At 39.3% G+C, this 17,414-nt stretch overlaps 2 protein-coding genes across 5 annotated transcripts in view; one reads left to right on the forward strand and one right to left on the reverse strand.

Annotated features, from left to right (window-relative positions):
• Nucleotides 1-17,414, forward strand: part of ZNF609 (zinc finger protein 609) — a 194,500-nt gene that overhangs the window by 126,792 nt on the left and 50,294 nt on the right. The gene's annotated exons all lie outside the window — the stretch shown is intronic.
• Nucleotides 10,786-11,152, reverse strand: LOC123808025 (cytochrome c oxidase subunit 7C, mitochondrial-like). Its single transcript, XM_045822237.1, has one exon. The coding sequence runs from the start codon at nt 11,150-11,152 to the stop codon at nt 10,961-10,963; it is 192 nt and encodes a 63-aa protein (XP_045678193.1). The 3' UTR covers nt 10,786-10,960.

The raw sequence follows: 17,414 nt of genomic DNA on the forward strand, positions 1-17,414 counted from the left end.
ATATCCAATCAGTCACAGCACCTTCTCCATACACTGCACAAATCTTGTTTATGCATTTTAGTTGCATTTTTTACCTTTCTTGAAATAATAAAGCATAATAGGCTGAAAATGTGGTTTATTTACTTCCATCTTCAATATTAACATGGCTGCACAAAAATTCACCAATTTTTATTTTTTTAATGACTTTGATATGACAGCTGTCACAATAAAATTAACAAAATTGTTCTGAATGAAGTTAAAGACAACTAAGCACTACTAGAGCCATCATACAGAAAAAAAAAAAACAAACTTTGGCCAACCAATCAAAATAAAACACAAAAACTAATGAAGTCCTCTTTCTCCTTTTCTCTTTTTCTTTCAGTTATGGAATATCACTTGAATCTAAGCTCCAGAGACTGGGGTTTTGGTCTGTTTTGTTCATTGCATATCCTCATCACCTGGAATAGTGCCTGGCATGTATTAGGTGCTCATTAAATACTTATGGAATGAAATCATCCCCCAGCCATCAGAATCAGACATTATAATCATACCTGACTCCTTTTTTGACTACCTACATGTCTGGTATCTCATGAAGTCAAATTGCCTATACATCCTGAATGCCTCTTGAGTCCTTCCCGACTTCTGACTTACTGGTTTATGAAACAATCATCTAACTAGGAGCCCTGCTTTTCTCTTTGTCTACTCCCTTCCATTAATTTTATCTTTAAATATACAAATCTGAGGGCCTGGCCATGTAGCTCAATTGGTTAGAGAGTCATCCTGATACACCAAGGTTGTGGGTTTGATCCCCAGTCAGGGCACATAAAAGAATCAACCAGTGAATACACAGAGAAGTGGAAACAACAAATTGATGTTTCTCTTTTTGTCTCTCTCCCCCTTCTCCTTCTCTAAAATCAGTAAATTAAAAAATTAAAAATTAATAAATATACAAATCTGATAACTTCACTCCTTTGCTTTAATTCCTCAGTAGTTTCTTAATACTTGCAAAATTAAGTTCAACTCTCCTGTACTCTTTACTCTAACCAAACCAAACACCTTGCAGCTTTTGAATACATTATTTGTTCATGCCTGAGTACCTTTGAACAGCCTGTTCCTTCTGCTCTTCGGAGACTCTTATCAGTCAGATCCACTCCAGTGTGAAGCTTCCGCATTCTCTCTAGCAGTTACTCCCTCACCTAGAATGTCATGTGGTGTGCTTGAGTGTGATATTGTTGTATTACAGAATTACATGCACATGATTTTGTAATAAAAGATTTTGTAATAAAAAAGGGACATTACTTGTGCCGGACCCCATGTTACCTACTGCCCTGACCTTTCTCCTGAGTTCCAGTTCTCTATCTCCAGTTACCTACTGAAAACTCATGTCTGAAGTTTAACTTGTTTTCTGATTCTACCCACCAGCAATTCGTTATTGTTGCTGTTTGTTGTTTTCATTTCTCTCCTGTCTGGGATAATAGCCCAGAAACCTGAATTCAACCCAGGGATTTCTTACCTCTTTAATATTGAGTCAGCCAAGTCCTATTGATTTCGCCCCTGACTCACTCCTTTCCATTACAACCACCACTGCCTTGGCTCAGCCATTATTATATATTATTTGAACTGTTATAGTGGGCTTCTACCTGGTGTTTCTGCTTTCTGATTAATCTCTTTCAGACCCAAAGTAAAAATGTAAAAGGGTATTGGATCATATCACTTTCCTGCTAAAAACTCCAGTTACTCTCTTTAAAATGACATGTAATCTCCTACACACCGTTCTCCCTCTCCAAGCCAAACTGTGTGGTTCCCTCTCAGGCCATATATTTGTTACTGTGGCTGACGAAAATAGCCTAATTTTCCTTACCTTTCTGTTGAACTTATTCCTCAGGACTCAGGTGAAGTGTTACTTGCCTTTCTCCCAGGTGTACACAAGTTATTTTGTCCCCTTTGTACTTACCTCATTTGCATCCTTTATTACATTGCTTTAATTATTTGTTCACATTTGTTTGCCCCACTTGACCTAATCACAGTATTTGTTTACTTTTGTTTATCCCACCAGACCTAGGAGCAGGCTATTTAAAAAACACTAACTATAAACAAGGTATAGTCTTTTCAGCTGGTATCTCTAAGTTCCTGTATATATACGGTAAAAAAAAAAGATATTTATATGCATAGCTACTTATCTTGTGTTTATTTTCATATTAAGATTCATCACATAGTATAATGCCTAGGCCATGGTAAGTATATAATGTTTCTGAATGAAGAAAGGATGCAGAAAAAGAATGCTTATTAGAACCAAATTAAGTTCTAAAGCAAGACACTCTAAACATTCTGTTTCTTCCCAATAGAGCTGTCGGGTAGGTAGAATAGAATGCTTTGATTTCTTCAAGGTGTTTGAAAAAATCTTTTATGATATCCTTGATGACATATCGGTGAAATGTGGACTGGATGGCGATACAGTTGGGTGACTTTATAGTGGACTGAGAGCTATATTTAAAGAATATTGATTACTAAATGTCTGTGACCTGGGTGGTGTACCACAAGACTCTGCCTTTGGTCCAGTCTTGTTCAACATTTTTATTATAACTTCCATGACTAAATAGGAAGTTAGCCTACAAATGTGTGGGTGATACATAGTGGTCTAGGCCTTTTCAGCCGTAATGGAGACCTGGCTCAAGCTGGTTCATGCAAACGAGGAATCTGTAGGTCCCACAGACGGAGTTTATTGGTTTCATGCAGAGGCTTAAATAATTTCATCCAGATTCTGTTTTAATCATCTCCCTATTCTACTTTCCCTGAATTGGCTTTATTCTTAGATGAGCCTTCTTCATGTGTTAGGAGAAATGACCACTGGCAGCTCCAGATTTAATCAGTCCTTTTATCTTAAGGGACTACCAGAAAAAGAAGGAATCTCCATAGCCAGTGGAGAACTGATTCCACATAGTTTGGGTAGAGCTGGGCCACTTCTGTAGTGGAGTGAGGTTGAGGGATTGGATTTCCCACATGAATGAAAATCTCCTCTACCAGAAGAAGAAAGAAGGGACAGTATGAGGAAAATTCAAAACCGAATATCATGAGCCACTGCAGACGGATAGCTCAAGCACTGAATGAATAGAGAAGGACAGTGTCATAAGAGACTGAAAGATGGAATAAAATTACTGAGATACTGTTATGATTACTTTCATCATCATCATTATTATTAGCTAATATATATTGAACTTTAACTGTGTCTTGGGCACTGTACACCAGCACTTTCCATGCAATTAATTGCTATACAACGACCATATAAGATATTGACGCTTTTGATGTCTTTTAAAAATATTTTTATTTATTTATTTTTAGAGAGGGGGGAAGGGAAGGAGAGAGAAAGGAAGAGAAACATCAATGTGTGATTGCCTCTCACGTGGCCCCTGCTGGGGACCTGGCCCACAACCTAGGCGTGTGTCCTGGCTGGGAATCAAACTGATGGCCCTGGTGCCCTTGATGTTTTTATTCTACAGAAAAGGAAACTGAGGCTCAGAGAGACTGCATAATGTGTCTGTGATCACCCAGCTATTAAATTATAGAGTTAGGATTTCACCCTATCTGTATGGTTGAAATGAACACTTAAAGTTTAAAACAGTTACCTACATTTTTATGACATGAATAAATAAGGTACAGAACAGTGTATGTAGTGTACTTCCCTTGTGAAAAAAATGAAGGAAAGGTCCATATAAACAAGCAAATATATATGCAACTCATTGGTTGCTTCTGGGAAAGAAAACTGGGGGGGTCAAGGATGGAAGAGAATCTTTTCAAAATTTGATTAGAAAAGATCTAGGGAGTTTTAACAGATATGAAATTCAATACGAGCTTTCGAAAGGGACTTGACTCTTAGAATAGCTGGTAATGGCTGTCATTTGAGATTGCCAGAATATTGTAGGCACACTGCTTAGGCACTTGATGTATGTTAAGGAATTTAATCTTTTTTTAATTATGTCTTCAATTGAATTTATTGGGGGTGACAAAGTTACACAGGTTTCAGATGCATAGTTGTAGAACACATCATCTATACACTGTACTGTGTGTTCCCCACCCCGAGCCAAGTCTCTGTCCATCACCATTTATCCCCCCACACCCCCGCCCACCCCCAGCAATCACAGCACTGGTGCCTGTGTCCATTCGCTTTTTTTTCTTTTTTCGTTTATTGCTTAATCCATCCAACACTGCCCTCACACACACACTCAGTGCCTTCCCTTCCCTGGCAGCTGGCAGCCTGCTCTCTATAAGTGTGTTTCTATTTGGCTTGTTAGTTCATTTTGTTCACTAGATTCCACATATGAGTGAAGTCATATGGTATTTGTCTTTCTCTGGCTGGCTTATTTCACTTAGCATAATGCTCACCAGGTCCATGTATACTGTCACAAAGGGTAAGATTTCCTTTTTTACAGCCAAGTACTATTCCATTGTGTATATGCACCACAGCTTTCTTTATCCACTCATCTAGTGATAGACACTTGGGCTGCTTTCAAATCTTGGCAGTGTAAATAATGCTGCAGTGAACATAGGGGTGCATGTATTCTTTCAAATTAGTGTTTCAGCTTTCTTCCAATAAATTCCCAGAAGTGGAATCGCTGGGTCGTAAAGCAGTTCCATTTTTAATTTTTTGAGTGAACTTCATACTGCTTTCCACGGTGGCTGCACCAGTCTATATTCCCCCCAAACAGTACATGAGGGTTCCCCTTTCTCCACAACCTTGCCAGTGCTTGATGTTTGTTGATTTATTGATGGTGGCCATTCTGACAGGTGTGAGGTTATATCTCATTGTGGTTTTAATTTGCATCTCTCTGATGATTAGTGACATTGAGCATCTTTTCATGTATCTATTGGCCATCTGTATGTCTTCTCTGGAGAAGTGTCTGTTCAGATCTTTTGCCTATTTTTTAATTGGATTGTTTGTGGGGGGTTGTTGGTTGAATTTTATATTAACCCCCTTATCACGTGTATCAGCAAATATGTTCTCCCATTCAGTGGGTTGTGTTTTCAAGGAATTTAATCTTTTAAATCACCCCAGTAAAGTAAGGATCATTTTCTCCACCCATATGGGGATGAAGTTCAAATAGACGTTTTATGAATACCTATTACAGAAAAGATTTCACTCTTGAGTGGTTAGTTAGATAATTTTTAAAATTCTTCTGTGGTATGATCTTGTCTGTGCATATTCTTTTAGGAGCACACGCATGATGTAAAATGAGACGCTAATGCCCTCTAGGAATTAAAAGCAGCTCTGCTGCTGATTAAGATGCTTTCTTTCTTTCCTTTCCTTTTTTTTTTTTCTTGAGAGTACATTTATTAAAGCCAGGGATAGTGAAACAAGGAATGGCTTAGAACAGAAGAAGCGACAGGAGAGAGCCTAGGCAGGGCTGCTGTGGCTCTCTAGAAATCAGAGAAGAGGGGGCCTTGGAAACAGGTTCAAGGGGTTAGCCTGGGACTAGCTGTCGCTGCCCATTGCTCCCCTGGTTGCAAATCTCCTGGGGTCCCTTAGAGTTTAGGAGATACATGCCTGAGAGGGAAGAAGAGGTAGGAAGCATGCCCGTAAGGTGTTTCCTTTAGGTAAAATGACCCCTCATTGGATTTAACCTACTGTTTCCTGTAAAATTTGTGAGTCTTATGTGGAAGTTAAACAAAATTGGTGGATATTCTAATATCCACTCATACACTAACTGTTGATAGTTGCAATCTTCAAAACACAAAATCACCCAGGAGACACTTGGGCAATGAAGCCTATCTTAGCAGGTGGCCATTTCCCTCTCGGTCTTACAATGCTACGGTGTCCATGATCAGGAGCTAATCCACACTGCACAACACCCTTCACACCACTTTTGGAGCTGTAGCTCTACACCTCTAGCACACATAGTGAAGACAAGGAAGATTTCTGTAGGAAATGATGACTCCTGTCTAATTAAAGACCCATTTAAAAATTCTTTTAGATAATGGCATGTATAATTTCTGAACTACCATGTTATAATTTTAAAGAAGTCTTATCCTTGGCAGTGTGAAAACAAACAGGCACGGGTTTCCCCTCCCCTCATTCAAGGGTAAGGGTCAATTTTTTCAGTTGTTAATGTCCATCATTAATTTGTCTATTTTCTAAACATTTAACTGAGCCCTTCATTCTCCCAAATTTTTAAAATACTAATTCCAGTTGCTGAAATTTATCCCTAACTCATAAACATCCCTTATTTATAAGATCCTTAGTGAATGGATTTTCGGAGTGCTCTTTCCTACTTCACTCTTGCTAATAATTCTCCCTATCTCTGTGTCTCTCTTTCCTTCACCCAAACCAAGACACTCTTGTTTGCCTAGTGAACAGGCAGTCTCCCTCAACTTCTTGCCACCAGAATCCCTGTTTTGTTTAGGAATGAGATGGGCATATGCTTCTGGAGAAGCTGATCACTCCCTCAGTCCCAGAACATGAAACTTGATTAGTTCCCAAAATATAACCCTTAGACCCCTAGGTATCTCTGACACCTTTTCAGAGGTTCTGCTAGGTCAAAACTATTTTTGTAATAATACTGAAACATCATTTGCCCTTTCCCTCCATTGAGTGCAAAAGCAGTGGTGGGTAAAATGTTGGCATCTTGGCATGAATCAAATCAGTGGCACCAAATTGCACTACTAGCCATTGCATTCTTCATTGATATGCCCTTTTAGTAATAGATTTAAAAAATTATAAAGCTAGTTTCACTTTATTTTAATACTTTATTTTGTATTTTATTAAAAATTTTAATTGATTTGAGAGAGAAGAATGGAGAAGAAGGAAAGACGGGGGGGAGAGAGAGAGAGACACTGACATTGATTTGTGTTCCACTTATCGGTTCATTCATTGGTTGGTTCTTGTATGTGCCCTGACCAGGGATTGAACCCCCAGCCATGGGTTGGGGACAATGCTCTAACCAACTGATCTACCCAGTTGGGGCATAAAGCCAGTTTCACTTTAATATCTTTAATAAAGCAGTAAAAATTATTAATTTAATCTCAACCTTTGAATACATGCCATTTTATATTGTATGTGACAAAATAGGAAGTACACATTGAAACATCTGTGCAATTGAGTTGTTGGCTAACATAGCCAGTCTTTTCTCTCTTTCTTTTTTAAAATTTTTTATTACACTTTTTATATTACCATTCAGTCCCCTTTTACCGCCCCCCCCCCACAATCACCCCACTGTTGTCCATGTCCATGAGTCCTTTTTCCTTTTTGTTCAATCACTTAACCCTTTAACCTCTCCCCGCTTAGCTGTCACCCTGCTCTTTTACTCTATGAGTCTATTTCTACTTTGCTTGTTAGTTCAGTTTGTTCACTAGATTCCACATACGAGTGAAATCATAAGGTATTTGTCTTACTACACTTAATATAATGTTCTCCAGGTCCATCCATACTGTCACAATGGATAAAATGTTCTTTTTTTTTTTTAACAGCTGAGTAGTATTTCTTTGTTTAAATGTCCCACAGTTGTTTTATCCACTCATCTACTGATGGACACTTGGGCTGCTTCCATATCTTGGCTATTATAAACAGTGCTGCAATGAACATAGGGGTGCTTATGTTCTTTCAAATTAGTGTTTTGGGTTCCTTCTTATATGTTCCCAGAAGTAGGATCACTGGGTCAAAAGGCGGGTTCATTTTTCGTTTTTTGCAGTATCTTCATACTACTTTCCATAGTGACTATACCAATCTGCCTTCCAACCAACAGTGCAAAAGGGTTCCCCCTTTCTCCACAACCTGGCCAGCACTTGTTATTTGTTTTTTAAAAAAATGTATTTTTTGATTATGCTATAACAGTTGTCCCAATTTTCCCTCTTTGCCCCCTCCACCTAGTACCCCCCATTCTTACCAGCAATCCCACACCTTAGTTAATGTCCATGGATCATGCATGTAAGTTCTTTGGCTACTCCATTTTCTATACTGTTCTTAACATCCCCCTGCCTATTCTATACCTACCAATTTGTACCTCTTAATCCCTGCATATTTTCCCCCTTCTCCCCCTTCCCCCTCCCAATGGGTAACCATCCAAATGAGCTCCACATTTATGATTCTGTTTTATTTCTGTTTCTTTGCTTAGTTTGTTTTTGGCTTCAATTGTTGATAGTTGTGAGTTTATCACAATTTTAATGTTCATAGTTTTGGTCATCTTTTTCTTAAATAAGTCCCTTTAATGTTTCATGCAATAATGGCTTGGTGATGATGAACTCCTTTAGCTTTACCTTGTCTGGGAAGCACTATATCTGCCCTTTGATTCTAAATGATAGCTTTGCTGGATAAAGTAATATAGGTTACAGGTCCCTGCTTTTCGTGACTTTGAATACTTCTTGCCAGTCCCTTCTAGCCTGCAAAGTTTCTTTTGAGAAATCAGCTGACAGTCTTATGGGAACTCCCTTATAGGTAACTCTCTGCTTTTCTCTTGCTGCTTTTAAGATTCTCTCTCTCTTTTTAACCTGTGGGATCTTAATTATGATGTGTCTTGGTGTGGTACTCTTTGCATCCACCTTGTTTGGGACTCTATGTGCTTCCTGGACTTGTATGTCAATTTCCTTCACCAAATTAAGGAAGTTTTCTTTCATTATTTTTTCAAATAAGTTTTCAGTTTCTTGCTCTTTCTCTTCTCCTTCTGGCACCCCTATGATGTGAATGTTAGAATGCTTGAAGTTGTCGCAAGAGGCACCTTACCGTATTGTAGATTTTTTTCTTTTGGGGGGTTCTTTTTTCTTCTTGCTGTTTTCTGATTAAATTTTTTTACCCTCCTTATGTTCCAAGTCATTGATTTGACTCCCGGCTTCATCCACCCCACTGTTGATTCCCTGTTTATCTTATGAAAAAATTAATTAAATTTTTTCTCTATTTCATTTAGTATAACCTTTATTTCTGCCTGGGTTGTTTTTATGCTGTTGAAGTACCCAATGAGTTCCTTGAGCATCCTAATAACCAGTGTTTTGAACTCTGCATCTAATAGATTGCTTATCTCCATTTTGTTTAGTTTTTTTTGTGGAGTTTTCTGTTTTTTCATTTGGATCCTATTTCTTTTTCTCCTCATTTTGGCAGCCTCCCTGTTTGTGTTTCCATGTATTAGGTAGAGATGCTTTAACACCCTGTCTTAGTAGCATGGCCTAATATTAAAAAGTGCACCACTAAATTGGATGTGGTGAAGCCTTAGGTAATCACCAGGCTAGGGCAACCCCTGTGAACTGGGTTGATGGAGTCTCAGATATGGTGAGGCTGCTCTGTGGCTCATTGGCCACTACCTGGCCTCTGGAGTTTTGTCCAAGAGGAAGTTGTACCCCAGCACTTGCTCTGTTGCCAGACACTTTAGTTTCTTCCTATATACCACTGGTGTCCTTCCAGTTGCTGCCCTGGTCATATAGCTTAGAGGGAGTGAGTCTGCCAAAGTCCGTTGCAGGCCCTTTAAGAGGGGATGCCTGAGAATCCCATAGTTTCTTCTGCTATCCCACCCCCACTGGTGGGATAGCAGCCAGAAGTTATGGGGACTTACCTTCTTGGCATTGGAACCCTGGGCTGGGTAGTCCGGTATGAGTCTAAGATCCCTCACTCCTGGGATATTCTTCCCTATTTTTATCTACCACACATGGGTATGGGATTGTTCTACATCTCTGCTCCCCTGTCCCCGTCTGAATGAATGTGACTTCTCTAATTTCTTGGTTGTCAGCCTTCCATACAGCTTGATTTTCTGACAATTCTGGGTGACATTATTTTGTTGTTTGTATTTTTACTGTGATGTGCAAGTAGGTGAGCCATGTTTACCTGTGCCGCCTACTTGACTGTGAGTCTGTTGTTTGTTGATTTATTGATGATAGCCATTCTGACAAGTGTGAGATGATAGCTCATAGTGGGTTTTTTAAAATTTTTATTTATTTGTTTTTAGAGAGAGGGGAACGGAGCAAGAAAGAGAGGGAGAGAAACATCAATGTGTGGTTGCCTCTTATGTGGCCTCCACTGGGGACCTGGCCTGCAACCCAGGCATGTGCCCTGACTGGCAAATGAACCAGCAACCCTTTGGTTCACAGCCTGAGCTCAATCCACTGAGCTACACCAGCCAGGGCTCATAGTGGTTTTAATTTGCATTTCACTGATGATTAGTGACATTGAGCATCTTTTCATATGTCTATTGGCCATCTGCACATCTTCTTTGGAGAAGTTTCTATTCAGGTCCTTTGCCCACTTTTTAATTGGACTGTTTGGGGTTTTTTTTGGACTTGAGTTTTATAAGTCCAAAAGTCTTATAAATTTATAAGAATTTATAATTCTTTATAAATTTGGGGTATTAACACTTTATCGGATATATCGGCAAATATGTCCTTCCATTCTGTGGGTTATCTTTTTATTTTGTTGATGGTTTCCTTTGCTGTGCAAAATCTTTTTAGTTTGATGTAATGTCATTTGTTTATTTTTTCTTTTGTTTCTGTTGCCTAGGGAGATGTATCAGAAAAAAATATTGCTAGAGCAATGTCCAAGATTTTGCCGTCTATGTTTTTTTTCTATGATTTTTATGGTTTTGGATCTAAACATTTAAATCTTTAATCCATTTTGAATTTATTCTTGTGTGTGGTGTAAGAAGGTAGTCTAGTTTCATTTTTCTGCATGTAATTTGTCCAGTTTTTCCAATACCATTTATTGAATAACCTATCTTTAGCCCATTGTATGTGCTTGCTTCCTCTATCAAATATTAATTGGTTATGAAGGTGTGGTTTTATTTCTGAGCTCTCTATTCTGTTCCATTGAATTATGTGTCTCTTTTGTTTTGTTTTTTTTTCCCCAATTATCACATTTTGTTTTTCAGAGAAGAGGCATTACGGATTCATGCCATTAAGTTTATTTACAAACACATCTAGTATGTCGAGTTCAACAGTTTGATCTATTTTTTCAAAGAGACTGCACCTCTTAAAATGCTCTTCTTCATATCTGTTTTATGGATTAACTAAAACATCCTTATTTTTTAAGCAGTTGGTGTCTTATAATAAGGAAAGGTACAGCAAATCCAGGTCCAAAATACAAAGTCATCATAGCTAGTAACCACCACTTGTTTTCCACCAAAAACGGCAAATTCTTCCCTGGACCTTGCTCACAGTGGTTCCTACGGACCACAGAGGTTGTGAATCTCCGAATGCTCTGTCCCAACATTTTGCTGTTGGAAGCCCTGCGAAATGGGCATAAACTCTATGTGTCCGTTTTTATGCCAGTAGCTATCTGTTTTGATTACTATGGCCTTATAGTGTAGTTTGATATTAAGTAGCGTGCTTCCTCCAACTTCATTCTTCTTCTTTTTTTTTTTTTTGAGATTTTTATGTAGTTTGAGAGAGAGAGGAAGGGAGGGAGGGAGAAAGAGAGGGAAACATCAGTGTGCAGTTGCCTCTTCCATGTCCCTACTGGGGACCTGGCCCGCAACCCACACATGCGCCCTGACTGGGAATCAAACCAGCAACCCTTTGGTTTGCAGGCCAGTGCTCAATCCACTGAGCCTTACCAGCCAGGGCTCACAGCGGAGATATTGACATTGATGCAATCCACCTATCTTGTTCAGATTTCCCCCATTTTAGTTGTACTGGAGTGTGTATATGTGTGTTCTGTGCAATTTTATCACGTGTAGGTTTGGGTATTTACACATAGTCGAGATATAGAACAGTTCCATCGCTACCAGGATCCCTTGTGTGGCCCTATCCTAAGCTTATCTGCATCCCATACCCCTGGCCATTATTAACCTATTCTCTCTCTCTAATTTTATCATTTCAAAATTGTTAGTTGTTTTCAGTGAGTTAACTATAAATATTAAAATATTTGTTTTAATTTATAATATGGTAAATACCAGTACATACAGTCTATATAAATAATAATTCTATAAAAGTTTCTCAATTTTTAAGACTCCAAAGATTTCTCAAGACCAAAAAATTGAAGAACAGCTGGCTAAAGCAGGAAGCATCATTCCCATTTCTCTTTCCCAAGGTACTGGAGAGCAAGATGTGGTTTGTGATGTCTCAATTTAGAATTCTTATGTTTTCTCATAGGACCGTCAGTATGAATGATGATTATGTTTTTAGTACAGTTTGATCCATTTATGTTATAAGTAAATTGAGACTTTTCTTCCAATATCTGTGTTTCTGAATAATTCAAAAACAGGCTTCAGTTTTCTGTTGTGTTTACCTTATTTGATTTGTGGGTTATTTTTTGTGTGTTTGTTTGTTTTTTTGTCCTCCGGGGTAAGAGAATGGAATAGCAATGAAAAGCTCCAGCCCTGGCTTTTTAGGAAATGAGTGTGTGAAAGGAGGTAAAAAGTATGCTCAGCAGAGGAAGTAATTGCAGCCAGCGAATGAATTTTTCACAGATTCTTTATTCTTGAGAAGCTAATTCCAGCACTTTCCTGGGAACAATACAGGAATGGTAAAGATCATCATCAACCTTCCGTAGGGGGAAAAAATTAGTTGCAGAGATAGTACTTAGGTCCCTTTCATCACTCATCAGCTTCAAAGTTAATAGTTTTGCGGAAGGAAAACGTGAATTTCAAGCAGGCAGGAGACTGTAGACAGAGAAGACTAGAAGAGCAGAATAGATGCTTCATTTAGCAAAACCTTTGCCACAGTAATGGACACTGCCATGTGATTTGTGTTGTGCATTGATTTCGTTTATGAGATTTTTTTTTCCCTTTGTTAAATTTCCTGCATAATCAATCCATTCCCACACACTGGGAATTTAGATGGGCTTGAATATTTAGGGTGCTTTGATTCACTACCCCCTCTTTACCAGAAGAGGTCTTCAGGGTCTAAGCCTGAGACTATATGGAGATCACTGCAGCACAACACCCTATAGTTAGTCTGTAGTCTTCAAATGATACGTTCACTGTACTTAAATTTTCTAGTGCACACTTAGCCTTCACTGCTGATCCTGACCAGGTGCAGACTGGTTTGAATGGAGTGCTAAAGTAAGTTTTCTGTGAATAGAATATGTAGCTTTTTAAGAACTGTTTGATGTCTGGTTATGGTGCCAGCTACCATGCCTTTTTTCTTCTTTTTCCTCTTTGCCTTCTGCTACAAGATGTCTTGGAAATTAACCAGAGTTACAATCAAATTCTTCTTCCAAGTGGCCTGAGTGAAATCTGTAAGCTCAGCAAACCAGCTTTGGAAGGACTTCCTTCCTTCCTTCCTTCCTTCCTTCCTTCCTTCCTTCCTCCCTCCCTCCCTCCCTCCCTCCCTCCCTCCCTCCCTCCCTTCCTTCCTTCCTTCCTTCCTTCCTTTCCTTCCCTTTCCTCCTTCCCTCCCTCCTTCCTTTCTTTTCTTTTCTTTTTTTCTTTTCTTTTCCCTTCCTTCCTCCCTCACTTCCTTTCCTTCCATCCATCCTTCCTTCTGTCCTTTATTTTTTTTGTTTTGTTTTTAAAGTAGAGGGAAGGTCAAAGAAGGCTCTGAGAAAAATCTGGAATGGACTTAGTTGTGTGGCTACAGGACAGGGGACATTTTTCCCTTGCATGCCCAGACTGTGCAGAGTTCTCCCCTCACACAGCCAAATCTTGGTCTGTTTGGGCCTGATAAACTCTGTTGGCCTCACCTTGACACTTCCCTGAGACCTCACCCCACCACAAAGGTACACCCTGGAACATTTGCTGAGCAGCCTCAGATCTAGCACAGGCACCAAGACTGGCCCTTAGGTGATCTTGGTGAGCACCACTTGTCCCTACCTGGTGACTCACTGAGAATTTACCTCATGGGTTCAAGTACCGCCCACAGCTCTTTCAGTTACTGGGCCTAACAGGCAGCGGGCAGGCGGAGGCAGACGGAGGCAGGTCTCCCGGTGTCTTGGGCCATTTTGCTGGCCTGCCCCCAGGCCCGGAACTGGTAAAAGCCAGCCTTGGTGCAAAGAGTACTTCGTGTTTGAAAGGGACCGATTTGTTTGAGGATTTACTTCAGATATTTTGTTGCATTCTGACAAGAGCTTTGTGGAAAGGAGGGATTTAGATGTCCCCCTTTACTTCAGGTATTCCTTGATTTCTACCTGCCAGCCTCTCAAAACAAGGAATTGTTGATTTTCAGAATAAGCAAAAATAATCCTTAATTATTTTAAAAAATACAGTGTAAACTTATTTTGTTTCAAAATCCCAGTCAACATGAAGCAGTTCAAATAACTGAGGATATTTTCCTCTATTTTAATTTCAGAGACCAATAACATAATAAGTTAATAAATGTGATTTTTAAAATACTACTCTTTTTAATAATCCACAATGAAAACTTCGTGGGCAAGTCAGGTTTTACATAATGTGTCAGGGGAGTGTTTACATATTCGTCCATGAATCAGGAATCTGTATCACTGTTAGTGTCGTCGATGCTGAGTCACTGTAAAATCTTGGAGGACCTTTGCCGTTATTGAAGAAAGACAACATCTTATTAATATAGTATTTAGTATATTGATGACATTCCACTTTCTACATGATCTTATCTGATAATTCTGAATAAGTATGAATGTTCGTCTAACCACTGTCCCCCCGTTATCTTTCCTTCTTGGATGAAAGAGGGGTTTCTTAGAGCTACTGCAGTTATCAGGAGAACCTGCTTCCTTTCTGCCTTTTGACTGTGAAGGTGAAGATGTCAGACTCATGTTTGTATAGAGGAGAGGGAAGGGTGTGAACCAAATATTCCTTCACTGAATTCTCTACCCCAAAAATTCTGTTGCAGCCTTGAAATTATTCCTCCAGCAGTGCCTCTCATGTGTGGGAAGCAGCTGAAATCGGTGTATGGTTACTTCTTGTGGGGAGATTAATGACTCTGGCCTTTCTTTATTGTCTCTAGTCCGCAGTTCATGTCACCTGCCTATCAGCACTCATATCCCTGATAGGTGCTAATATCTAAAGGTGAGTTGAAAAGAAATACCATTAAAAGATAAAGGACATAAATTGTTGGGAGACTTAAGAGATTCCCACTTTTAAATTCTCTCTCTTTTCAGGTTTTTGGTTTTGTTCTTCACCTCCCCATTCAAAGAGCCCCAGATGCCTTGATGGCACTTAGCATTTCAGAGTGAGAACTGGCCCAGCTTTCGTTGCCCTGGTTGTTAAGGTGCTTAATTATCGTAACTTTTTATATGCCTACTCCTTATTTTCCCTGCTAGCATCAATCTCCTGACAATCCCTGCTCTTATATCCTAAGTATATGGCAAAGATGGCAAAATGAGTCCTTTTCTGATTTTTATTCTCTCCTGGAGAGTGATAAATGAAGCTTTGTTTGTTCCAATGAATAGGAGAATATGAAATCCTGTAAAGCCACCTAGGTTATTAGATAAATTATCACAGAGCTGCTTATTATGCACTGTGGCTTAATGTAGATTATGGATGTGACCAAACGGTAATTATCAGAGCCAGAGCTCTAATTAAACATTATTGTGCTGCGCCGTGATTTCTCCTTAGGTTTCTGTTGCAAAGTGGAAGGAAACTGAATAGTTCCAAACCCACAGGTAGATTTCTTCACTTCTCCCCCACCACACACACAAATCTCTTTTAATTAACGAAATAATTACACAAAGTCATCCTCACACAGAGATTCTGAACTCTACATAGTAACTCTGATCAATCAGTAAGGTAGTTTGATGCATATACATGTTAATCAGCTCCTCATGAGCATTAGTTCTTGTTATTCTTAGTGATCAGTTCAGCTAAGTTTCTTCTCTTTAGGTTTCTGTAACAGGGTTTAATTTTGGCAGAGTGCTTGAATGCAATATTGGTGTTGCCTATTTAATATCTTAGATGTTGTTTTTTTGGATCTATCGTTAGGGAACTAGGGCCTTGGCTTGGCTTTACCTAGAAATGTTAGTAGCTTTTCTTCTCTCTGGACCCCCGCAGCACTGAATAACTCAGCAGAAAATGAATCCACTTCCAGAAAAGAGCTGTCCGTGATGCCTGAGAGAATGTATAGGTGATTCCCTGGGGACTCTCCTCCTTCTGTGCTTGGGATTGATGTCTCAGCAGTGGAGCAGACTGGCAACGGGACATGTTCGAACGAGGCAATCAGAAAATTCACAGGAGTGGCCTAAAAGGTTTAGGTCAGTCTCTGTGTCCCAGAAAGAGGACCTTGTAGGAATATCTCTTGCTAGTAGAACAAAAATATAGAAAAGAGAATAAACTCTAAGCAAAGGAAATGCACACCCTGACTGTGAAATTGTTTCTGTCTCAGTTCTTCCCAAAGAGAAAGAACAGAGAAACAGAGGTAGGGCCAAGAGTAAAGATGATCTGTATAATCTGTCTCTAATTTCCCCTTTCTAGTAGCTTTCAAGGGTAGACTCTCCAGAAAGCTTTCTCTCCAAAGAGCTTTGATCCACTTTCTTGTAGCATTCCTGAAAGGGCTTAATGACTAGGGCCCAATTCCAGCACTACACAGGAGTAGTAGGGAGTCTAGATGACTTTTTCTGTGTTATTTCTACCTTCAGGTCTGTGCATGGAAATGTTAAGGGGTCTTTCAAGAATGCATCACTCCCAAGAAGGTTGCCAAATTAAATTCTAAATGCCTGATTTTCAAGAGAACAAAAATGCCTTTCGGCATTTACCATCATGCAGAAGATTCATTATACGGGCTTCCACTTTCATTTCATTTTATGAAAAAGATGGAGTTAGGGAAGTACAAGGTGGGTGTATGTGACAACAAGCAGATAAGGATAATGTTTTGGCAGCTTTTCAGGGACCAGATTACTCAGAATCGGTGTTTTAGCAGTCTGTGGGCTCTGATAGTGATGATCCGCAAATAGCAGTGACTTACAAGCCAAGATGGCAGGGCTAACTGCCGAGAAGGGATGCAATCCCCAGCTGTCAGTGTTAAGAGGAAGTAGTGGTTTATAGGTAGAGTGGTGGTCATGCGGTATACTATCTCAGAACCAAAGTGCTGTTGTAGAGCTGTCCAGCAGCTTGGTTTATGGGTTCATTGCGTGGCTCTCTCTGAATGTAGGTCTGTAGAAGTATATTCAACCTGAACTAAAAAGTCTTTGACAGAGGAAGAGGGTCTCTGTCATTTTCTAAGTCTGCTGATGGTATCGTACCAGATCAGTCAGTGTGTATGAGTGCCTTTGCATGTGCGCTGTGTTCAGTTAGGGTCTGGGCACTGCAGACTCAGGTTTTGTACTTTGTCAGCGCGATAAATGCTAGGATTTAACTAGTTAAGGGATTACTGTATTTGGTTACATATAATGCTCATTTTTTCCCCAAATTTTCAAGGGAAAAATAACGATGCATATTATACCTGGGCAGTACTAATTCCATATCTATATAAATGTTTTTAATTATTTTATTTATGTTTATGTGTTAAAAGTATAACTCTAGAAAGCAATAACTATCTGTATGCACAACAATACCCTCAAATATAACATTTGGTTTTGTTTCTAAATATAAATAAATAAATAATTGGATTAAAAAATCAAAAGAAAA

Source organism: Phyllostomus hastatus, unplaced genomic scaffold (genome assembly GCF_019186645.2).
Source record: "Phyllostomus hastatus isolate PE091 unplaced genomic scaffold, TTU_PhHast_1.1 phas_scaffold_501, whole genome shotgun sequence".
Lineage (NCBI taxonomy): Eukaryota > Metazoa > Chordata > Mammalia > Chiroptera > Phyllostomidae > Phyllostomus > Phyllostomus hastatus.

Coding starts and splice junctions, on each gene's coding strand:
- LOC123808025 (XM_045822237.1), bottom strand. CDS start 11,152: ATGTTGGGACAGAGCATTCGGAGATTCACAACCTCTGTGGTCCGTAGG.